This window comes from Pinus tabuliformis, chromosome 5_1, assembly GCF_031772625.1.
Source record: "Pinus tabuliformis cultivar Carrire ecotype Pingquan chromosome 5_1, CPIR1, whole genome shotgun sequence".
Lineage (NCBI taxonomy): Eukaryota > Viridiplantae > Streptophyta > Pinopsida > Pinales > Pinaceae > Pinus > Pinus tabuliformis.
This window is the reverse complement of record NC_142305.1, coordinates 908,196,664-908,223,238: the sequence shown is the minus strand read 5'-3', so window position 1 is coordinate 908,223,238 and position 26,575 is coordinate 908,196,664. Positions and strand designations below refer to the sequence as shown.

Sequence of the window (26,575 nt, the reverse complement as noted above, 5' to 3'; positions counted from 1 at the left end):
GAAGCAAGACATGTTGTTGTGAAAGGTTGGTAGGGAGGCTCCAAAACGAAGCTAAGGAAAAACTTTGGAGGGTGGTTGTAGTCGCTACAATAGACTATTTAATGAAATTTTAGAATACCAATATACTTAATCTATGTTAAAACCACCATTGAGATGGTTTGATTAGAAAAATTTGACCAACTAACTTATATTGAACTTTCTTAGGTTATAACACATACTTTTGCCTTGAAATTGTCTTAATTTTAAATTTTCTAATTACTTTTAGTTGGTTGAATCACGCACCTTTCCTACAATAAGAAATAATACTTTCAAAACCATGTGGTAAATTCTAGCAAGTTAGGAAAAACATCTTTTGACATTTCTTAGTTAATTTTCTTAAATAGGATACATGCTAGAATTGTATAAAATGTTATGTTATAAACAATTTCATTCTTTTCTTCGTTCTTTTTTTCATCTTCATAACTTCCCTTTATCTACTTCTACAAAATTTAAGATTGTGTTATTTTCATCTTTTTTTTGTATCATTGGTGCTTTAATATTGTCGTTTTCTCACGATACCATTCATCAACATCTTCATTTCTTGAAACTTCAATGCCATTATCAACACCTTTAACATCAACGTTATTGTTATAAAATTTTGGAATAGCACTCTGTAATGTATGTGATCCGTCCAACGTTTCGGATTGGAATTCCATCCATCATTAGGGATCAAAGAGAGCCTTGTGAGTAAGCGAGTGTTGGAGCGATCTTTAATAGGAAAAATTTTGGATTATGTATTCCTTGGATTAATGGTCAAGAGTTAGAAATAATATTTGACCAACTTTACTTTTTGAAAAATATAATATTTGACCATCCACATTATGAAAATTAGTAAAATAATGATTAAGATTTATTAATTCTGGAATTTTTTTTACCAAAGTTCATAGAGAAATGAACTAGTAGAAATAGGAAATAGATTTTTATTTTTGGAAAAAGGAGGAAGGAAGGAAATAGTTAAAAATTTAATTTTTTTATTTTACTAAATTAAGAATTAGTTGAAAATTGAAGATTATTAATAATTAATAATTAATTAAAGAATAAAATTACTTGAAAATTTGAAAATTAAATATTATTAATAACAAACATAGATAAAATAATACCAAATCTATTTGTTTATATTTGTTATTGGTATCATGAAATTAAATATGACAAATTAGTTGAAATTGATCCAACTTTTAATTGAATTAGGGATTATTAAGATGAAGGGCGATTAGTAAATCAACAAGAATTTTCTTATTTATAGTTGATGGTCAAAAATAAAGCTAGAAAATTAAAGAGGTTAAGAATTAAAGCAAAGAATATAATAAATATTAAATTTAAAGGATTAGACAGAGTTAAGAGTTAATATAAACTTTGAAGATGAAGAATAAGTGTATCTATTAGATAGATAAATTTTAGAAATCAGAATTCTTTTAAATGACCAAAAATAGATAAAAGAGAGGAAATGATCAAAAAAGGGGAAAAATGAAAAAGGAAGCACTTGGAAGGGGGAACACAGAAGGTGGAAACAGAGATCAGGGTCGGGTCAAGAGTATAACATTATTTTCATCTCTTCCATTATCCCTTTTAGTATCTTCATGTTCTTTATCCTCCTTACCATCATTACTTTCCTTTTCATCTAACATGTAATCTGCATTATTTTCATCCTCTATCTTCTTCACTTCTACTCCTCCAAGCTTCAAGTTATCTTTACCCTCAATTATTCCCGTTGTGATTCTATTGTTTAATAGTTTCAACACTTCATAAAAGTTCGCTTCTTTCTCAACTTCTATAAATTTCAAACTTGTGTTCAATCCCTACATAGTGATAAACAACTAAATGATCAAAGAAAACAAAAAGTTTCATCATATCTCTTTCTCATCTCTTACAGCATGGAACATTGCAATTGCAACACTAAAACTTGTTTTCTCATATGTTTATTATGTTGTTAAATATGTGTTGACGGTGCTGAAAATCCGTCAACTAGGGTAGTCTCCCCAATATGAAGTCACAACTAGACCTCACTGTAGAATTTCCTGCAAATTCTCTACAAATCTACCTCTGAGATCTATGTAGAAAATCTGACTGTAGATTAACTCGATAATGCAATATACCAAAGCAAAATACTATAATCTACTTGTACTATCAAACTTTCGAAAGCTTAAAGATTGAGCTGAACACATTTAACTAGAAGAAGAAGAATCAATGCACATGAAACACAGAAAATACGCAGGGGAAAGCTTCAGCTAAAAGCCCCACTATCTAAATTATCATACAAGGTGGAAAGACATCAGAATTACACAAAGCCTTAGCTCTCACAGCTAGCCATCTCTCAGTACAATCCTCCTGGATGCTCACAGGCAAACCTGGCTTCTCACAAGCCTTCTCCTCTGCCCTCCAAGCTTCTATTTCCTTGCGCAGTTACCTCTGGGATGATCTCCTTCAACCAGTGTAACACTACTCTCACACACTGCTCTAACACATTGTCAGAATTGCGCAATCCTCAAGGAACCTTCCCTTGACTGCATGGATGAGTTTCCTTTATAGGAGAAAACATGCAACTGATAATACATTGTCCTTGATATTTAGCTCAACTGGGTCTTTCTCAGAATAGACATGCATGAGTTTCTAATGAGGGAATCTTCAGTTATCTGGAGTACACTGGTTGAGTGCATGCATGCATCAACTTACTGATAACTCACAATTATTTCCTCAAAAAGTTTGGAACTAATTTAACTGGACTTAACTCAATAAACTGAGCTAACTAATTACAACTCAAATATAACTCAATCTTATCTCCTTAACTAAGGGATAATCTCCTTAATTTAAGGGATAATTGTTGCATGATTTCAGAAAGACTTCCAACTTGAATTTCTCCAACTAATTAATCCATAATGAATTAATTAATTAATTCTAAGTAGCTGGTGAGACTAAATTCGAAATTAATTCACAATTTTAATTCAATGACAAATTAAAATTGGAATATACTGGATTCTATTTTTATCATTTCTTGTTGCTATTTTCAACACTCGCTCTCAACAAGAAAGGAATTCAACTCGATCCCGATCCTGAACCTTTGGAATGTTCTGCATGCAACACTTCTCTCTAGTGTTGTTGCTCGAGCAACTCCAAAAGAAATAAAAAAAAAAAAAAAAAAAAAAAAAACATCCAACCTGAATCAGTATGATGCATCTGTCATCAAAGTCTCTAACTAATATTGCCTCTGTCAACTGAAAACTTTGCGCTTCGGTTGACTCTGCCTTTCTGCATTGTTGTCAATCCTTCTCTGCACTCTTCAGTATCTGACTGCTCTAGCCTCTGTCACTTTCATCTCTGATTGCATCAATCCCACTGATTCCTCCTGGTACTATGTACTTTGGGCTCCCATAGCAAGGTACGATCCATGAGATAAAACCTCTCAATGGACCCTGCCCAATTTCAGCCTTCTTGAGACTATCACTTCACATCACCCCACTTCACACCTGGAGGTATGGTTGCATGTGATCCCTCTGCCCACTTCTCCAATTGTGCCTCCTTCTAAGACTTCTTCTGGGACTACATGTTGAGAGGTAATTCACTCTCCCTCTCAACCACCAAGTCTCTAACATTTGCCTTGCTCCTCAAGGTTGTGCATGCATCTTGAACCTCAAGAGCATACAGGGTCTTGACTCATGAATCGATCTGTTTCCCCTGTCTCATGGTGATGTGTCTAAGGAAAACCTTTCCCTTACTGAAGACAACATCGTAGCCTTTGTCCTCCAACATCGCGGCCGATACCAAGTTCTTCTACAGTCCATGCACATACTTCACATCTGTCAAGGTGATATAAGCTCCATGCTCCCTCTGAAAAGCAACAATGCCCACTCCTGAAACACTAAACCTTTCGTCGTCACCCATCTCTATGCGTATCTTGAGGTATTTCTTCTCCAAGGTACTGAATAAACTTTTATCGTCAGTCATGTGGAATGAGGCTCCACTGTCAAGATACCAACCACAACCCATCATCGATGACATCATGCATGCGATGAGGGTGAAGTCCATTTCGAGCTGAGAGGCTAATGCCTCACCTTCCGATCCTTCTAAGGATCCCTTCTTGGACTTCTTCAATGGGCAATTAGTCACATAATGACCCATCTCATGACAATTAAATCATCTCACTTTAGACTTGTCACCCTTCTTCCCTCCATGAGAAGAATTCGATTCGGAATGGGACGCCTTCCCCTTCCCTTTCCTTGCCTTACTTGCTAAGGCTAGATTTTCATCATCATCATCCTTGGATGAAGAACCATCTCGTGTGCTCCTCCTGATCTCCTCCTGCATGAGATCCGACCACATTTGTTCCCAATCCGGCAATTTCTCCCTTCCATTCACAGAGTCCTAGTAGCTATTCCAGCTCTTTGGAAGGCCAAGGAGAGCGAGGCTCACCATATCATCATCGGCAGTAGTTATTCCGACACTACCAAGCTCATCTCTGCAAGTGGTGAGCTTGTTCAAATATGTGGAAATAGTATTGTCGTTCTCCATCTTGATTCTTTGAAGCTTATCCTTGAGCGCCAATTTCCTCTGATCACTATTGTTCTGGTAGAGGTCCTTCAATGTCTTCCACATTGAATATGGAGTATCCTTCCCATGGAGACTCGAGACAATATGGTTTCGAACTCCCTCAAGGATGATCTGTCTCGCCCTCACCACACACTTCTTCCACTCAGCCAACTCTTGTGCATTAGTTGAACCTGGCTTTGGGATTTCTTGATCAATGAAATCCTTCAAGCCGTTGTCTTCTAATACAGCCTCCATGTGATCTTTCCATGCTATGTAATTCAAGCTGCCTTCCAAGGCATACTCGAGTCTCAAGCCATAGAATGCCATTGGCCAACCTTGAAGTATGATAAGAATTCGATTTGCACCTGCAACCCCGAACTTCAAACTTCGAATTGTCTTCTCCATATACTATTCACAGCTCCGATAATCTAGGCTCTGATACCATGTAGAATTTCCTGCAAATTCTCTACAAGTCTACCTCTAATATCTATGTAGAAAATTTCGCTGTAGATTAACTTGATAATACAATATACCAAAGCAAAATACTATAATCTACTTCTACTATCAAACTTGTGGAAGCTTAAACTCGAAGACCTTTTTCGGTTTTTGGAAGGCTCTGTTCCTTGAGAGGACACTTATGATGCCTCTTTATGCCAAGGTGGTGGCAAATGTAATTTTCTACCTTTTTCATTAAATGCTCAGCATACGTAAAATCATGGGTTGTGGTAAGATAAAGGAAACAAATGCACGCATTTACTGGATATTGCTTTGAAGCAACAGAACTTGACAATTTATGAGAAATTCAGTGACCTACAAGCCAATAAGCAATCGGTAGATTAACATGCATATATTTCACCAAAAAACAGTTCTTCCATGGTAAACTGACTCAAATATTAATTACATCAGGAATACTATTATCCAATGTAAATGATATATTCAGTTTTTATATTGCAGACTAGATAATGATGAAGATAATAGTAAATAAATATGTAGCTGTTTGCAAAACGGGAAGATAGGTCAATTTTAACAAGTTGTGTATGCTATCAAGAAACAATGCCATTAGATACTACCATATAAATGAGATTGCCATTAGATACTACCATATAAATGAGATTTTCTTTGGGCTTACTACAAACAGAACCTCTGCATGGGCATCTATATTTTGTGCCTTTTTTGAAAAAAAGATCAACATACATATTGAAAGATGCTTTTCAAAAGCAAGAATGCACAAAATACATGTAAAATAAAGAGTTATAGATAACTAAAGAAAAATCCCCAAAGAATTCCAAGTCAAAGTTGCCATCGTCATTACAACGCAGTATCTAAAATAACCTAACATAAAATTCCCCAATTTAATGATGATGAATATACAGCTAATAGTCAACTGTCGAACACAAACCTTGTAATTCAAGACTTTTAGCTCTAATTCTAATTCCTCACCTTTATTCTTCAATATATCTTGCTAGCTACAAAGATATTCTCTTTCAGGAAGAATATTTTAAAATTTATTCTAAGTTTTACTCCAAAAAACAATTATCTAGCTCCTTCCTGTTTCCAACATTAATGACATACATAGGAACCTTGAGATTGGCCATTTTTCATAACCTTGAACCTAAAAGTTCGTTTCTAAATGTCATATTCTTTCATCAAACAAATGAATTTATACATATAATCCCACCGCTAAAAGCAAAAACAGGGAACCAAACCCCTACAAGCAAAACAAAAAGTAATTGATTAGAACACAACAGTAAAGAAGCATCAGATTAGAGATAACAAGGGTAGATTACAAAATATATGATAAACAAATTATTTTGTTTTGTTCATGGTTTAAATTTTATCATTTGGAAAAAATAAGGAACCAAAACCCTACAAGCAAAGCAAAAAGAAACTGATTATAACTCAACACTAAACTAACATTAGATTAGAGGTGAAATGGCTAGATTACAACATATGTGATAAACCATGGGCCAAATGACAAAATTCAATCTATGAAACAAAAAAGGATCAGATATTCTAACACTTACTAAGAAAACTGATGCTAAACCACCAGTAACAACCTCCCTTGTCAGACTGCGGCTAAATTTGGAGATAGTCGCTTCATATCTGCAAACAACTAGTTTAAACTCCTTTTAGCAGATTGGCTAAATTAATTTAAGATTAAAAGATTCTATTAAACGGTAAACCTCTTCTGTAGTAAATAAACATCCAGGAAATCAATAAACCCCATATAAATCAAGTGACGCTAATAAAAGTCATGCAAAAGGACCACACAAATGCAAATAAAAATGTGCCAAAATTCCATTCCTTTTCGTTCAGTCTTTTACAGGACCTTATCAGATGAGAGAGTCAACTTATTTGGAATTAGACTTAAAGTCTTAAACATACAATTTTCCATGTATGTTGGCTAAAGATGAGTAGTTGGTTTTGAGTATTGATTCATGACACAAATAGGTAGGTACTGCTTGTTGAAAATTCGTAGATTCGTTTGGTATTTTCATTGGAAAATGTAAGGAGAAATTATATATCTTCTATGTTGACGGTTGACCAAGTCAGCCTCACATGCACTAGTCGGCCCCGCTCATTGAAAGGGTTTGACCCCAAGGTCAAAACCCACCTCCTAGCACTAAATTGACATGTGATTGACCTCATTTGGCATCCATCCATCACATCTCATTCTAACAACTCAAGGACTTCTGTTCACACATGCGAAGAAGGAAGAAGACTGAAGCTTTCAGCGAAGGTTGACTTATCTTATCTCTCTTTTGACCAGCATTGACTTGGGATATCTTGCTCCCGTTTGACCGAGTTTCAGGTCAGAGATTGGAATTTTGATTGGAATATTCTGATGTATATTTTGATGAATTGAACTCTCTCATAAGGAAAGATTACTGGGTTTTCTCCTTGTGGGTTTTGTTGAAGGATGTAACTAGTTTCGGTCTTCATAATTATTTGTCTCATGACACAATGAAATTATCATTGTACTCGAGAAAAGAAATTTTATGGTAAAAGAAATTGACTTATTGAAGCATGGGTTTCATGCTTAGGTCAATGGTCAATAGATCAAGCACCCATTGTGTGCTCTAAGTCTATGTCTTGAGTTAAAAGTCAAAGTCATGATGTTAAGTCCCTTGAAGGGTTCATGTATCAAAGCAATCAAATATATTTTATGTAATAAAATGTCTAGAAGTCACCAAAATGATCAGGTCGGCCAGCCCTACAAGTCGGCCCAGAAAAAGCTTGTGCACCCATTTGAAGGCCTATAAAAGAAAGAGGATTCGACCTCTTTTGATGACACAGAGTTTGACATATACAGAAGCAGATCTGAGGCAAAGAAGAGAACGAAGGCAGCGAAGGAATAAGGTCCGAATTTATGAAGGAAGGAGCAGCAGAAACCGAATTTTCTGTGGAAGACCAGGGTTTCCACAGGTCCGAATTTGTGAAGAAAGGAGCAGCAGATTTTGTCTTGTTTGGGTGGCTGGCCTGGTCTTTTGGTGAGTAGTCTTGTGTCTTGGTCTTGGAAGTCTTCATTGAAAGAAATTCTATAAGAAGAGGAAGTTCTGTTGGAGCCTACCTCTGGTGTCTCTATTGTCTGCATTGTGATCTTGTTTGACATTTATCTTGATGATGAAAAATATAATAATTAAATAACAAGACCTAAAACATATCACAAGAACTTGTAAAAGAAAAGAGAAATCTATTAATAAATATCATATTCAAGTTTTCCCTAGATTTCTCAACATGGAATCAGAGAAAGGTTCATTTGCATAAGGGCAGTAAGAAGATCATTAAGGCTTCTAGACAAGAAGAAGAACCAAGTCTCCTAGGACTGAGTTCCTAGAGGAATCAAAAGCAAATTCTTCACACATCAATAAGCCCTATACATAGCCATTAGGCAGCAAGGAATTTGAAAAAGTTTCAAGAGGTTAGAAGCGCTGTTTCAAAGGTCCAAATAGGTGAGAAGACAACTTTCTCGAGGCCGGGCTCCTTCAGCTAGAGATCGAAGTCCTGAGCATCATTCTTGTAATCTGAAATCACTCCAAAAGAGTCCGAAATTCTGTTATCTCCACGTGAAAGAGCCCAAGACCGAATTCGTTGAAGGTATTATAAGCTTCACTGGAGGACCTGTCATAAGGTTACAGTCACCGAGTCTCTTATTACTAAGTTTTGGGCATTATGTATATACATTGGAAGGCCATACATTGGCGGTTGTTCTTAACATAAAGGGTCCGAGACCTATTAGGAGAACCGAAATACTAAGCATGTCTGTGATTAATCAATTCCATGTTAAAAAGGTCATCTTGCAAATTTGAGTCTCTCCTCATAGACTCAAGATGAAGACCTTATTGGAAGGATAGAAGGAGTAACTTCAGAAGGAGCCAAGACCTCATCTTGAAGTCACTAGCACATTCATAAAGAGGCCAAAAGGAGTCACCTACTTAGAGTAAACTTCGCATATATTCATTTTAGTATTTACGCATGTTTGAATAGTGGAATAGGGAGTCGACCCATGAAGATTGCAGTGGTCATGATATATATAGAATTGCAGACCTTGTAATATCCCTTATCAGGAATATACCCCAAACACAAGCAAACTCCAACCAAAGATGGACTAGGAGGGCATTTACCAGATATGTCGCCTCTAAAAAAAAAGGACAAGATCCGGAGGCTACCTGGCCCTTTCCAGACTCTGTCTAAGAGTATAATAAAAACACACAAGTGGTATAATAGCCGAGAATGCTCAAAGAGATACAAATAACAGTGATACGATATATATCAAATAAACCATAAGCAGATACACAAGAAATGCAGAGAGAATGCTAAGCCATTTTATTATACTGAGTAATAAAATGAGTACAGGAGGTGATCAGGAAGATGGCACCTCTACTTGCACTAGGCAAGTGAAGAAATACACTCAAAATAGCAAAGGAATGCCCCCTCTCTGATCTGCATCCAAGCTACTGGGAAACTGCTATGTTGTTGCTGCTGCTAGAAATCAAATGAGGATTCAGGCAACTCCCCTCCTCGGAAAAGGCTAAAACTCTGGAATCAGACTCTACTCAAGAAACCCAGAAAAACCCAGAAAGCGTTTCTGGAATGGCCAACCCCCGAAAATCACCCACTTGGGGTTCTGCGCAGTCTCTCAGTGCTCTGCACTGCCACTGAATGAAACCCTCCATAAATATGCCTGAAACCTCTGCCAAAAACTCTCCAGATGCAAGAGCTGATCCCCTGCTCTATCTCTCAGAGTCTCAGCACAAATCCTATTGCAAACCCTCAAACCAGAACTGCGTCCCTCTCTCAGTGCTGCGCAGTCCTCCAAAATGCTGATAAAACTGCTGCTGAAATGCTGAAGTATCTACTGCTGAAATGCCAATGGAAATAGCTTGCCCGAGCAGGCACTCGAAGTCCCCCGAGGCTAAGGGTGAGATCTCTGAACGGAGACACTCAATGCACTAAACAGTGTTATAGACTAGCTAAACAGCCAGCGTGCTCTAAGTCGAAATGACTATCACAAATGCTCATAACTGAATGTTCAAAAATGAGGGGGCTCCTCTCTCATTTATAGCCTTTGCCTCTCTCAATCCCAAGGCTCACCTCCTCCTGTGTGATTCCCCTCTTGCCACGTGTGTCTTCCCTCTTGCGCAGTCTCTCCATGTGTTTGCGTGGGCTCCATTTCTGCGTCCCCCTTTGGCCCCCTTGGCTCCCCTTTAAGTCACAACGTTGTGCTACTAGGAAGCGACTTTTTATTCTAAAAGTGAGTTATGTCCCCCTTCCTCACTTTTTTTATTTACAAATAACCGTAGAAGGCAAAATCTGGACAAAAATCGAATACTCCAGTTAGCCATGGCTAATTAGGAATATTACAGACCTATACAGTAATATAGCAGCCAAATTCTTGAGGTAGAGAGAAGCAATCCTGCAGTATATATACACATAAACTAAGCTTGAACAAGCCGACCTTGTAACCTCTATCCTGAGCATATAGATATATGAATTCTAGACAGTATGACAAGACTCCTCTTGGTGATTGACAAAAGCATGCTTACATATATATATATATTGTTAAAGTCCAATTCTAAGCAACATTTCTGGGCATACTTATTGATTACATATGTGTCTTTGAGATAGCACTAACCAAAGGGTCATCCCATATCCTCATAGCAGCATTCAAAGTCTATCCTTCTATCGCTTGAAGACAGTCAAGGAAAGCTACAGGCAGTGGAAGAGATCCTCTTGCATTGATAATAATAAGTCCTTGTCTCGAGGAGATTGGAGAGCAAGGATAATTGTAAAGATCTCTAGACAAGATATATTATTTCTAGGAAATCATATTGGTTGCACAACAGTAAGAGGCTTGGAATTCTATACTCAGAAGTGTTGTAGCATTATGTCCGAGGTTAAAACCCATCGTTAAGTCCTGTAGCAGAAACAGCAGCGTTATTGCTTGATTTGAGCAACTAACATAATGAAAGGAAGAAGGAACGTCTAAAGTTAATGAGCCAAGAGTCTATTGTGAAAAATATAGAAGCTGGTAGATGCAGAAAAGAACACCTTGAGTTGATGTACACTTGGTATCCAGAGGAGCAGGCCCCTTATAGCAGTCACTATGACAGGTAAGTTATCATGAGGTATGTATGGTGTCTTCATTTATCAAGGGTCTAACATGAAATATTGTAAGATTGGTCAATTGTATGGTTCTAGCGTTTGTTGTTAAAAGTTTTTGATATTAGTATTGACATCTAGGTTTGCAAAACCCTAGATGGTACATGAGGGACCCTAGCTATATGAAAACCATAACCCTGATTCGCTTGTTCCCTCATAGAAACCATAACCCTTGGTCTCTAGGGTTTGTGTACAATCTAGGGCATACAACAAGTATGAATAAGGATGATGAGTTGTATATGACATCAAGTCCCTAGATCTAAGGTTGGCATTTGTAATCCCTAGGATTCCATTCTCTAAGATCCCATGGAAACCAAAGAATGTCAAGATTGACATCATGCTCTTGCCATCGTATATTTTGACTGGTTGTGCATAAGTGTTGCATGTGCATCATGAAGAAAGAAAAAGGAAGATCCTATGGCAAGCATGATAAGAGGAGGAAACTATAGAAACCCTATAAGTGGTAAACTTGGTAATCAAGTTGGATCCTTGGGCACTCTGATATAAAGATTCATGTAAAGATCGGCCATGAGAATATGGAACCCTGGTGAATAAGATCGTCTAGAAGAATCTGTTATACGAAAACCTAATGCATTAATAGCAATCGTCTAGCACATGATAGTAAAGAAGTTCATGCAGAAAATAACTAGAGAGGGTCATTCAATGATCCTCCATTAGATAAATTCATGGGGAGATTTCTTCGCCTAGTAGAATGAGGACCATTATTATATTATAGACATTTTCTACTCTCTCAGATTTGAGGAAAGCTTTCTAGAAGTTTATTGATACAAGTTGCAACACGCTGAAGTCCCATCCTCAGGATAGGGAGTAGTTTGAAGAAAGCTAGATAACCAGTTGAACTAAGAGGAGGAGCAGGATACAGAAATATGCCTAGTTACATCAGCATGTTTTCATTTTGTTTGGGCCCTTTCAGTTGAAGTCATGTTGCTAATCAACATCCGATATGATATGAAAAAGATTGTCGACTTCAGAGGAAGCTAGAATATCCCTGACAAAATGACCTGATGTAAAGATGACTCTTCCTGTTGATTGAATAAGGATATTAATGAAGACAAGGCATGACATGCTGGAAAGAAGTTATTATAATTCGATGACTCTGACAGTTCGATATAGTTCTGCTACCAAAAGAAGATGCTTTTCACAAAGATTTAGTGACAAACAGATATGACATGATTGAGATTCAATTGCAGAAATTGAGTAAGATGACTTTGGCAGCCTAAGTCCAAAGGATATATATCACTGGTAGGAAAGGTAGTTCGTTGCAGATGATTCAATAATCATGTCTTGGTAGATCACTTCCCTGATGCTCAGAAGAAGCTATGTTCAAACTTCAAACGCCATAGTGACTGGTTCGTAAATATGCAGCAAATAAAGATTGATGATATGGAAAGTGATGACTTGTCCCTATGAGAAGTTGTGAAAGAAGATGGTTCCACGATGTGCATGGAAGTTGATGACGCAAAAGAAGGAAGCCTACAAGCAGTTAATGGTACCATGATCTCCACAGAAGAATAGACAACTGATATTGGAAACAAGTCCCTGGTTAAAAGGGAGTTTGGATATATTCCTTTCATGAGTAAAGGAATGAGTAGATCCTCCCTGGTTAAGAGGAAGAGATGGATACATCATTCTTGTCTTCACATCGTGAAGAAAGAATGGAGGATTGGGTAAGCATCTGAGACCGATACTAATACTCTTTGAGGATGAGGTAGGGAATCCAATAGGAAAGAGTAGCTGAAGAGGAGATTCCTTGAGGATGTGTAAATCCAAGATAGGAATGGTCCTAAAAGGACATACCTTATGAACATTTGGATGGGGTATGTGCCTTGAGAGACAATGATGAGAGTGTCTATAAATCATTGTCTCCCCGGCATTGTGCTCTGATCTAGTGGAGAGATAGAGTTGTTAGTGAAGGCCAATAACCAAGATCCAGAAGAACCTAACCCAAAGCGAACCTTTCACCTGTGATTTTGGACCCTTGAGCGAACTCCTTCCGTCAAACCTGTGCGAACCAAGACCTAAGAGAAGAGAAGATGTGTCCAAATGATCTTGAGTTCTCTTCTATTTATAAGCTTTCCTAAGGGTTCACTTGGGGTTAAGTCTGACCCAAGCAGTTACTCGTGGTTAGGGCTGACCCATTCCATAATACATGTATGAATAAAATAATTCATAACTCAACTTCTGCTTGACCAAATTGAGTGATCTTTAGGTCGATTTTGGTCCTCTCGAAAATAGGAATCTAATGCAATCATTATCTCGGTCATTTGAGTTGTCCAAGTTGGAATTTTACTGCAGTTGCAAAAATTAGCGCTCCCTATAACTAGGGAGAATTCCACCTGCCAATATCTATCCATCGAACAATATGTTATTCTGGAATCTTCGAGTGTCATCACGAATCATCACAGATCATCTCTATCATGTAGTAATCGTGCCATGTCCATCTCAAGTGTCTCATAATCACAAATCATCATTGTACATCTCGATCTACCCTTTGCTTATTCATGCTTATCACTTGATTGTTCTTGCTCGTATGTTAAACATTCTACCGAAAGGGAGCTTAAGCTACCACCCTTTATCCAATTAGGCTGCTATCTAGAATCTCTGTTGACGGGCTACTACCTGGAATATCATCATCAATCGTCATCGAAGAGCATATCATCAAGGAGCACATCTCAACCTGGAACCACGTCGAGGAGCAATAGCTTCTACCCATACCAAGCAATAGGATAAATCATCACACAGGGGAGTACACCCTCAACCCTGGAATGTCATCGGGGAGCTTACCCTCAACCCGAAATCATATCAGGTTATCTCAACCCATCCTATTACCAACTAATCTTCCTATCGATGACCCAGATTAGTCATGTGGTAGAACACCTGCATCATAATCGACTTGGGTTGTACACCCAAGTACACTCTCAACTCGTTGGCCAAAACAAGGAGCGGTATTCCCATCAAGCTGGCCTGCTTGAGGGTATGATGCCAACTAGGGTATACTCTGCAAAGACCAAGTAGGGGAGCAACATTCTCCGACCCTATAAAGATAGGGGAGCAACATTCTTCAACCCTGGGTAACAGATAGGGTAACGCCCTATTGTCCAGAGTTCCCTCAACCCCAGGAGCCCTCTATCTCAATTCCTCACCCTGGGAGCTCAAGCAGGGTAGGAAGAGTTTGCTCAGTGTCCTTGATTAGCGCTGCTCTCGTCATTAGTTTGTCTCAATAACAGTAGTTTCTTGTTCATACAGAACATCAAATCAAATATCATGTCAGATCATATATAATCATATGAATCACAAAAGGATACCATAATCATCCTCCCTCTCAAGGAGGTGCCAACCACAAGCCTAAGCTTGTTTCGAATAGTTGCACTGTCTCAATAGATGAGAGTATCTCGATCCCAACTATAAATATGGGACTTATTTCCAATCGGATCATCACAATGTATCCATGTCATATCCAGATCATGCTCAAACATCTCTCTAAGGAGCTTTTGTATCTTGCCTCACAGCTAGCCATGCTAGCAACATCATGATCAACCTCAGTCATGCTATGGACCTCTCATCCAAGATATCATGGCAGATCGCATACTAAAGCAGCATCCAAATGTGCTTATCAACAATAATCTCAAATATCAACAATACATCTATGAAGATACATATCATAGGAGAAATATCTCATTCTCAAAATAGAATACCTCATGCAAATATTTCAAAGCATGCTCGGTGGCAACTCTATGTGAGTGAAGCAACTCACTCATGAATTTATTCAGGTTCTATGTACATCATACATATACAAATGGATGTTCAAAACAGAACATCAATGCTTCAACCGTCGGATGCCATGTCAAGTTCAACAACATCTTGAACTTCAAATTCGAGTATCCAAGGATTTGCAATTTTCATTATTCAAAAACATTTTCCAATAGCTTTGCAATATGGAATTTCTTTCCCAAATTCCAGAAATCGATTCATCATGCCATGATACATTATTTCAGGCTTCATAAGCCATCTCCCTCTGATTTAGATCATCAGAGGCTCATCACCTGTCACAAGTAGATCATCAGGATATAAACCAAAACCATAATCAATATCAAAGCCATACCTTGGAACTCATCATCCTGACTTCATTAGATAACTATCAAATCTAAACATATTTGGATTGCAATGCTCTAAGCATAATGCCTTGCTAAGCCAACATAATCATCCTTACATAACTCAATGGTGTACCATCAATCAACAAGGTCAACTCATTAGAGTTTATAAGCCAAATCACGACCATTATCATAGTATTAATACTTTCAACCAGGAGACATGTGGACCTCATATCAAATCATGACTTCATCATGCCAACAAGTCATGCATTATCAATCTGAACTTGATTAAGTCATTCTCAGAATCATAATATAAGTCATCCTGTCACTAGGTGCAAATGCATACATCAAGGATGAGTCATGTAGGTTCCATTTTTCATGCCAAATCACAACTATCATTATTTCAACCATTGTGTTAAGAATAAGGAGGCCAATCTCCAAATAAGTCATCATGCCCACATAGTATCAATACCAGGGCAAATCAACAATCATCAAATCAGATCACTAGGCCTCAGGCCAAATCCAAGTTGCTATCGTAGAGAGATCTATAGTCAAAGCACATCTAATCGTCAATTCAAAGTTATTGTCAAGCATCATGACAAAACAATAGTAATGCCAAATCATGCCAACCTCTTGTAGCACAAACATAGTGACATATCTATATGTATGTCCCGGTCACCTGCAAACACAAGTTCAGTCTACATGTTCATGTTATGGCAAACATTCAACCTTTTTTAGCTAGCAGATCTTGTTGTTATCTGCAATACATTTGTGGTACTGATATCTTCCAAGTGACCATCTGATTTCATGCACAATACTTCATTATATGATCAATAATTTAACTCAACAACTTCATAAATCAGTTAACAGTGGCAGACTATGTCAGGGACATCATGATTCAGAGTTCAGATAGCTTCAAAAAGCTTCAAATGATGGTCAACAACAGTCAAACCCCTAGTCGCTCTCTTCAGGTTAGCATGAGAGCGATTTTAGTTGCCTAGACGTTGTCTAGGCCTTAGCATGCGTGCATCCAGGGACGAGATCTCCTAGATCTGTGACTGCGACTGGAGCAAAAACCCTAATTTTTGTACGGGCTTCAGATCTAAGACTCTGCTGCAGATCAATACTGTCAGATGCACATAAATCATACTTCAACAACATAGAATACAAATAGTAATAAGGGTAAGAATCTTGAGAAGAGATTCTCCCTCTGACTGGGGATCTGCATCATTCATCTTCATTCATGTAAGCAACCTATCTCTACTTGAGTCATGCAACAACAGATCTGTTAGATCATAAACATATGGCTATCAGCATCATGACATCAATCTTTCATCAAAGGTTAGACTCAAAGCAGCAGATAGATCTCAAAGATTATGAACACAATATCACTTTCTATCAAGTCACTCGATCATGTTAGGACATTCAGTTTAACCATATGTCATCAAGACAAGACCACAGGGAGTAAAAGATCTGGAATATCAATCTTGCACTTATACCTCTCACATGCACTTCATGAACAATGAGATCAGATTAGGTCATTCAATAAAGCTTTATAAAAACAACAAGAGTGTCAATTGCTCTTTCCATATGTTTTCATCATGCTTTTCACAAGCATTACCAGCAGACTCATGTATAGGAGTCAACGAACTATCCTTCTATATGAAATCCATCATGACAAGTATCAAGAGTATCATTTTCTAGAGCCAAGGAGCTAGATTTCTTTATAGGATCAAGATATCCAACAAATAGATCATAGATGTTAGCCAAACATCAAGTGTATCAATGTATCAATGTATCAACATTAGATAGCCTCACAGAATTCAAGAAGGTCAAAATGTTCAACACTAAGTGCATCTTTTCATCATAGGAAAGAAAGAGACATTCACATCATACCTTAGGGCTTACCGAGCCAATAGATGAAACACGACATACCATGCATATCTTGTGGTATTCAAATACCTGAGCAACTACTCATTTGACATAGGCCACTTGAAGCACTTTGTCATCTTTTCATCAAGTACCTCTTTATCTCTTTCCAAATCTACATCTCAAAATGGTCCTCAAGAAGAATCTACACATCTCATCTCATCAAGGAGGTTAGAAACATCCATATACTCAAATACATATGCAGGAAGTACAAGCAATAATCATTAGATCCATAAGTCTAACAAGTAAGAAGCATCATAATTCAAGAAATACTTATCTTCAATGAGAGGTGATCCTCTCCCTCTTGAACCAATCTTCAAGAACCATCAATGTCCATGGTCCATATACCAATGTTGTCTTCAAGTATCCAACCAGATCTACTAGGGATTATCCCATCTAGGGCTTGAGCATCTTCACATTGACCAGCTAGGTTCCATATCTCATATGGTTTCCATAAACTAGGGTTTTCTCTCCAACCCTAACCTCATAGAATCCATCAAACCCTAATCATCAAGATGCCTAGGGTTTTCTTCAAACCCTAGAATTATTTTAGGTCTCCACCATCCTCTTCTTGCTTCCATCAAAGGTGTCATTATCCAAGTGATCTCCATGGATTTTCTTCAACCCAGATCTGATACCATGTTAAATTTTCTTAGGGCGGCATTGTTCTTTACTTTGATGATTGCATTTCACCATTAATATTTTAAGTTCACCCCATATCATCATTACATTATTCAGATCTACACCATTATACATCAGCATATGCAATTACATAGAAAGAAACAACGTCACCATCATCATCAATGCAGAGAAACATAAAAGGAATAGTAGAAGAAAGCATGCACACACATAGAGACACCACGATTGGTCCGAGACCAGGGCAAAACCCACTATGGGGAAAACCCTTGCAAATCTTCTTCTTTTTAGATCATCATCAAATGAAGCCGCCAAAGAGAGTACAATGATCCATAACTTTATCTATGCAGCAAAACGATAATGATATCTATGAAACAGATCTAATCATGCTAAGAATCAGAACCCTCATATTGATGGTTGTAATGTGCTGTCACAAACTGATGTCAACTGTTGTATATTGTTGTCACTGTGCCGAACACTGTTGAGCACTGTTGTTACTGTCAATGAGCCCAATACATATGTTTGCAGCAGAAACTAACAAATCAGATCTACAAATCCGTATAGCTGTAGAGAGAAACCCAGATCTACAAGATCACTGAAGTCAACTAAAGCCAAGATGACAAACCCTAGATCTGAACTTTGGTTGCTCTCATCAAAATTGTTTGTGTACAACCGAAACTCCCTGGTCGCTCTCTCGGTCACTATATACGGGCGACTGCGACTGCACGGTTGCTCTCAGGAAGTCTTTACGCGTGTGACTGTGGCGTAATACACTTAAAACCCAAAGTCGCTCCCTCACTGTTGTTGTGTGAGCGACCGAGATGTCCTGGTCACTCTCAGGACCACTCTGTGCAAGTGACTGGGGACAGATACGTCAAGATCTGTCTTTGAAGCCATAGTTGCTCCCATAAGCCTCTGTGCCAGCGTCCAAGGGTCTATAGTCACTCTCATAGGCTTATGCGCCAACATCCAGGGACCAGAATGCCCTGTTCTGTGTCAACCACCGAGATCCAGAAGACCCTAACCCAGAGCGAACCTTTTTCCTGCGATTTCGAACCCTTGAGCGAACTCCTTCTGTTGAACCTGTGCGAACCAAGACCTATGAGAAGAGAAGATGTGTCCAAATGATCTTGAGGTCTCTTCTATTTATAGGCTTTCTTGAAGTTCACTTGGGGTTAAGGCTGACCCAAGCAGTTACTCATGTGGTTAGGGTTGACCCATTCCATAATACATGTATGAATAAAATAAATTAAATAATTCATAACTCAACTTCTGCTTGACCAAATTGGATGATCTTTAGGTTGATTTTGGTCCTCTCGAAAAGAGGAATCTAATGCAATCATTATCTCGGCCATTTGAGTTGTCCAAGATGGAAATTTACCATAGTTGCAAAAATTAACACAAGGGACCAAATAGCATTTCTCAAATTTCAAATGTTGCAGAAGGGACCGAAATCCTATGAGTAAAGAATATGGAAGTTTTTGTGTCACAAATCCTTGAAGAATGCCTTGTTCACTAAGAAAAGTCTTGGGCATAATTTGTGCAAAAGTCTGATAAGTCATCAGTGTCATATTATACATCACGACATGAGAGAAGGACTGAATTATCTCATACTTGAAGAACATTGTCTCCATACAAAAGTCTGTTAAAATTGGCAACTAGGGCCAAACTCCATGTGGGTCATCTTATTAATGGAAGCTGATATTTTTCTTGGATTCCTCTCATCAAGAGGTGTAGGATTGATCTAAAGATCATCCGATTCCGATAAGTATTCATGGAGATATGAATTTATTTGTGTTATGGGACAATTCGTCAAGGTCAGCCAACAACCAAATAAACCCTATTTGTGCTCAACGTTTTAGTATAAATAGAGGTGGCCTTCAAGTCATTTCAACACACTTGGGATCTCTTCCTCTCTACTTGTCTTTGGGTTTTAGTAGGAGGAGAGATCCTAAGGGATAACGCTACCCTAATCCAGAGGGCAGAAGCCGGAACTACCAGGAACTGTCCGGAATTGCCAGGAAAGTTGATGCAGAGGGCAGAAGCCGGAACTGCCGAGAACTGTCGGGAACAACCGGAATTGCTGGGAACAATCGGAACTGTCGGGAACTATCAGGAAAGCTAACGCAGAGGGCAGAAGTCGGAACTGTTGGGAACTGTCGGGAACTACCAGAACTACCGGGAATAGTCGGAACTGCAGGAACTGCCGGAACTACTGGGAACTGTCGAGAACTGTCAGGAACATTTGGAACAGTCGGAACTGCCGGGACTGTCGGGAACTGTCGGAACTGTCGAGAACTGCCAGAATTGTCGGAACTGTCAGGAACTATTGGGAACTGTCGGAACTGCTAGCACTGTCGGGACTGCCGAGAACTGTCGGGAACAGCCGGAACTGCTGAGAACTGTCAGAACTATCGGGACTGCCAGGAACTGCCGGAACTGTCGGGACTGCCGGGAACTGTCGGAACTGCCAGGAACAACTAGAACAGCTGGAACTGCCAAGAACTGTCGGAACTGCCGAGAACTGCCAGAACTGTTGGGGCATTTGTCTCCGAAGGAGAGCAGCATGCAAGGGACAGATAACTAACATTGGGAAGTTGCATGGTACTTAGTAGCAAATACACCAAGCATGCAATGTTACAGCTAGCATGCAAGGGATAGCTAGCATGCTAAGGACAACAAGCAAGCAAGCAAGTTGCAGCCAGAGCATAGGTCAGTATGGCAACATGGTGTAGCAATGGCACATAATGCAGTACAGTGATGGGTACAGTCATGATTAATGAAGTGTGATGAGATGCAGCATAGTGATGATGGGTGCAGCATGGTGCAGCACGGTGAGGTGCAACATGATGACGAAAGGCAGCACAACGATAGGTGAAGGATTCACATTGGAGAATTAGTTGAAGCCACATGTCTTCAACTGATCTCATGTTAAACGTACTATCTCTCTCTCTCTGCTGAACTATTGAAGAACATATAAGAAGAATTGATCAAGGGTTTCCCCACATTGGGGTTTGTCCCTAGCTAGCACCACATCTTGTGTCCTCTTGTCTTGGCTTGTCTTATGCGATTTATGTTTATGTTCTATCTGCAGTTTACTTTAATGCTGATGTGATTGCTAATCTGGAAAAGGTATTGAGCTCACTGTGAAAATTGAAATAAATTGCTCTAAGCATATAGAACATACCTAAAATTAACATGGTATCGGAGCTAAGGTGAAGACAATGCCCAAGCAAAATTGAAAGAGCAATCACCGAAGACTGTTGGGAAAGGACAAAAGGATCAGTGGATTCCTCATCCGTCTTCAACTTCACCGAGGGTGAAGTCGAAGCATAGAATATTATCAGAATGGCACAGCGGAAGTTTCTGATGGCCTACCTAAAGATCACTTCTTTGGGAACTCCGGATCTAAGGGTGGAAGGAAAGGCAGATGACTTGTTTGCAATAAGTTTGGCCATTATACGAAGGAGTGTCCGAATGGCAGAGACACATCTCTTGATGAAGATAACAATCATTCCAGGGACATCTTCAATGATCAAAGGAATGACAGGTAATGCAGGTCATCAAGGAAATGGCTGACTCTTCAAAGAAAGCAAGGAACCCCAAATTCTTTGGGAATCTGGCTTATTGATTGTAGTGCTTCAAGGCACTTCATCAAATAGAGGGGCGCACTCTCTAATTTGGTAGAGATGGAAACAATCGTGGGATTATACTTGGAGCTGATGCCACCTATCCCGGAAAGGGTGTAGGGAATGTTACCCCTCGATTGAATGAGGGTAACTCGATTCATTTACAGAATCTCTTTTATGTACCTGATTGCAAGAAGAACCCGGTGTCCATTTCGGCAATGGAAGTCAAAGGTTACAGGGTGGCACTCATCGATGGAAAGGTACGTGTTTGAAAATAGATTTTTCAAAGATGTTTTTGAGTTCAAGGTTGTATCAAGTCGCAGGGAATCCACTGGGGACCATTTCCATTGACACATAGCACCGGAGGTCAGTGAGTCAGATGGTGACAGGGATGCCTGAATTCAAAAAGAGCATGAAAGTACATGTCTGAGATGTACCGAAGGAAAATCTTACAAGGGGACCATTCCCCTCACGCAACAGGTCCACAGGTTTGGAACAACCGAGGAGTTTGAGATTCATGATCGGAAATCTCATGTATACAGGTGGTAGAAAGCCCTCTATGGCTTGAAGCAAAACACCCCGAGCATAGTATGAGAGGATTGATAGTTGTCTGATGACGCTGAGATTCACTAAGAGTGAAACCAATCCAAACCATTGCTCGAAGGTTGTGAATGATAGACCTCTCATACCGACACCTTCTGGGGACGACCATTTCTGACAGGTGCAGACCCTCTCACTTGTAGAAGTAAGAGGGAGTTGGATACCGGATGTGGAATGGTAAACTGCAAGCCAGTGACTACCTCGAGGATCTTAACTTTCAAAAGTTATATGGTTGTGATGCCGAACCAGATTTGGGAAATGCCTCTGAGTTTCATAAACTCATTGGCATTGATGTTCTTGGTGAACCTCCGTCTGTATATATGCTTTGCAGTTAGCATGGTGAGTTCATATTTGGTTGAGCCTCACTAGATTGGTGCCAAGAATCTTCTGAGATATCTTCAGGGCACAATCTCTCATGGATTGAGATACACTATCGGAAATATGAAGCTACATGATTATTCGAATGCTGACTGGGCAAGCAGTGTGGAGGATCGCTAGAGCACTTCTTAGTGTTGGTTCTCTCTGGATTCTGCTTCGATATCATGGATGAGCAGGAAGCAGAAGTCAGTTGCTATAAGCATCGCCGAGACCGAGTACATAGCTACTAGTATGATCTCGTGTGAAGCTGCCTGGTTGTGAAAGCTCTTCAGTGAGATGTTTGTACACATGATGAATACCACTATGATTCTTTGTGACAACCGGGGGGGGATTCAATTATTGAGGAATCCCGTGTTCAATGGTTTCTCCAACAGATAGACATCAGATACTACCTTATCTAGGATATGATAAGTCGATGAGCGAGGAGGCTCCATCGCATTGAGACTGATGTACAGGTCACAGACACTTTGTTAAAGCCCCGGGGAAAGGTCAAATATGTGATTTTCCCGAACGACTTGGAGTCGTTGAGAGACCTTCTTATAAGGGTCCTGCATGTTGCATGCATTGAGCTTTGGGAGCTCTGGGGGCTTGGGGTACTTACTAGAGCAACATACGACCACAGGGCGACTCACCCTCCCTTGGTGGTGCGCTATGTACAGGATGACAGGTTCAACCTTCCCCTGTGATGCCCCGTGGCAACTGTGGAACATGATGATTAGTTCTCTTGTGGTCTTATATGATTAGTTCTCCCGTGGCAACCGTGAAACAAGATGATTAGTTCTCCTGTGGGTCGGGATGACTAGTTCTCCTGTAGACCGAGATGATTAGTTCTCCCGTGGCAACTGTGAAACAGGATGATTAGTTCTCCTGTAGGCCAGGATGATTAGTTCTCCCGTGGCAACTGTGGAACAGGATGATTAGTTCTCCTGTGGGCTAGGATGATTAGTTCTCTCGTGGCAACTGTGGAACAGGATGATTAGTTCTCTTGTGGGGCGGGATGATTAGTTCTCCCGTGGCAACTATGAAACAGGGTAATTAGTTCTCCTGTGGGCCGGGATGATTAGTTCTCCCGTGGCAACTGTGAAACAGGATGATTAGTTCTCCTGTAGGCCAGGATGATTAGTTCTCCCGTGGCAACTGTGGAACAGGATGATTAGTTCTCCTGTGGGATGGGATGATTAGTTCTCTCGTGGCAATTGTGGAACAGGATGATTAGTTCTCTTGTGGGGCAGGATGATTAGTTCTCCCGTGGCAACTATGAAATAGGGTAATTAGTTCTCCTATGGGCCGGGATGATTAGTTCTCCCGTGGCAACTGTGGGGCAAGATGATTCGTTCTCCTGTGGACATGATGATTAGTTCTCCTGTCGAGGCATCCTACCCATGCAGTCTAGGACTCATGGGAAGTACCTCTCATCTTATCAATGAGCAGGGAAATGGGGTTAGGGACCATAGTAGTACTATAGATGGACGCATCGATGTATCTACCGTACTCCCTATGCTACGATGACCTCCATTGATCTGGGATCAATGACACTGATCTGGGATCAATATGAGTGGTTTGAGACACTCTCTTGTGATATTGATCTGGGATCAATAAAACTGACTTCGGGCCAGTAAGAGTGATGTGACACTCCCTTCAAATGAAACTAACTTCGGGTCAGTAGAGAATGGTATGAGACATTCTCGATCAATTTTTCTTCTTCATGGTTTAACAGAGCAGAGCAAAGCAACGCAGAGCTCAGCAGAGCAAAGCAGTGCAGGGCACTGATGGCAGAGATAGTACAGTCGGACATATGGATCAGCAGGATGGAGTTCTCCCTAGTTGAGAGGGATTGTTAAAATTAGCAACTAAGGCCAAACTCCATGTGGGTCATCTTATTAATTGAAGCTGATATTTTTCTTGGATCCCTCTCATCGAGAGGTGTAGGATTGAGCTAAAGATCATCCAATTCCAATAAGTATTCATGGAGATATGAATTTATTTGTGTTATGGGACAATTCGTCAAGGTCAGCCAGCAACCAAATAAACCCCACTTGTGCTCAACGTTTTAGTATAAATAGAGGTGGCCTTCAAGTCATTTCAACACACTTGGGATCTCTTCCTCTCTACTTGTCTTTGGGTTTTAGTAGGAGGAGAGATCCTAAGGGATAACACTGCCCTAATCCAGAGGGCAAAAGCCGGAACTGCTAGGTATTGCCGGGAACTGCTGAGAACAACCGGAATTGCCGAGAATAGTCGGAACTGTCAGAAATTGCTGGTAATTGTCGGGAAAGCTGACGCCGAGGGCAGAAGCCGAAACTGCCGGGAACTGTCGGGAACAACCAGAATTGCCGGGAATAGTCGAAACTGTCGGGAACTGCTGAACTGTTGGGAACTGCCGAACTACTGGGAATAGCCGGAACTGTCGGAACTGCCGAAACTGTCGGGAACAGTCGGAACTGCCGAAACTGCCAGGAATAGTCGAAACTGTTGGAACTGCCGGGAATTGCCGGAATTGCCGGAACTGCTCGAAACTGCCCGAAACTCTCGGAACTGCCGGGAACTGCCGGGAACTGCCAGAACTGTCGAGAACTGCCGGAACTGCCGGGAACTGCTGGAACTGCCAAGAACTACCGGGAACTGCCGAAACTGCCAGAACTATTGAGAACTGTCGGAACTGCCCGAAACTGCCCGAAACTGCCGGAACTACCCGGAACTGCCGGAACTGCCAAGAACAGCCGGAACTGCCGGGAATTTCGGGAACTCTTGAAACTGTCAGAACTGCCGGGAACTGCTGGAGCATCTGTCTCCAAAGGAGAGCAGCATGCAAGGGACAACTAACTAACATTGGGACAACTGTATGGTACTTAGCAGCAAATACACCAAGCATGCAATGTTACAGCTAGCATGCAAGGGACAGCCAGCATGCAACAGCAAGCATGCTAAGGACACAAGCATGCTAAGGACAACAAGCATGCTAGGGACAACAAGCATGCAAGGTGCAGCCAGAGCATAGGTCAGTACGGCAACATGGTGTAGCAATGGCATATAATGCAGTACAGTGATGGGTACAGTCATGATTAATGAAGCATGATGAGATGCAGCATAGTGATGATGGGCGCAGCATGGTGCAGCGCAATGAGGTGCAACATGATGACGAAATGCAGCACAACGATATGTGAAGGAGTCACCTTGGAGAATCAATTGAAGTCGCATGTCTTCAACTGATCTCATGTATCATCTTCTTAGAGATGATCTATGCTCTTATCTAGATAAGTCAAAGTGTTGACTTCTGTTATAAACGTACTATCTCTCTCTCTCTGCTGAACTACTAAAGAACATATAAGAAGAATTGATCAAGGGTTTCCCCACATTGGGGTTTGTCCATGGCTAGCACCACATCTTATGTCCTCTTGTCTTGGCTTGTCTTCTACAATTTATGTTTATGTTCTATCTGCAGTTTACTTTAATGTTGATGTGATTGCTAATCTAGAAAATATGTTGAGCTAACTGTGAAAATTCAAATAAATTGCTCTAAGCATAGAACATACCTAAAATTAACAAAGTCAGATTGAGAAGATGTGTGACAAGGACTGATGTTTGGTAATGACTTTATATTTGTCCTTATAACAGTGTTGTATGACGGTGCTCACAACAGAGAAGTATAGTTGTGACTTATGTGCCTATCACAGGGAAATAAGGCAATGTCTCTTGTGTTTTATGATTGTGATATCTTCTATGTATCTGCAGTGATGAATGGCGAAGTGATCTCTAGACCTTGATGTATGACAATGACATATGATTGTGATATGATATTGATATATGTCAGTCAAACTTGTTCTTATAACAGTGATACTTATGACTATGTTGGCAGTGCTACTTGAGGTAGAGATTTATGCTATCTACAGTGATTTGGAGGCAGCCCTTTCAGAGGACTTGAGAATGTCTCTTTGATTGACTTATGAAGATCATATATGATCTCAAGTTGACCTTATGAGGCCTAATGTGTTTGATGATGTAAGACTTATGTCTCATGATATTTGCACTTTGCATCTTAGTTGAATATTTGATGAATATCTAGGAAGA

At 39.9% G+C, this 26,575-nt stretch overlaps 1 protein-coding gene across 1 annotated transcript in view; it reads right to left on the bottom strand.

Moving 5' to 3' along the window:
- Window positions 1-5,793: 5,793 nt before the first annotated feature.
- Window positions 5,794-26,575, bottom strand: part of LOC149167761 (uncharacterized) — a 112,659-nt gene continuing 91,877 nt past the window's right edge. The window contains exons 3-4 of the mRNA XM_089431590.1: window positions 6,585-6,663; window positions 5,794-6,268 (exon numbers count right to left, since the gene is read on the bottom strand). Of these exons, the coding sequence (XP_089287716.1) occupies window positions 6,221-6,268; window positions 6,585-6,663 (127 nt within the window). The 3' untranslated portion in view covers window positions 5,794-6,220. The remainder of the gene's footprint in view (window positions 6,269-6,584; window positions 6,664-26,575) is intronic.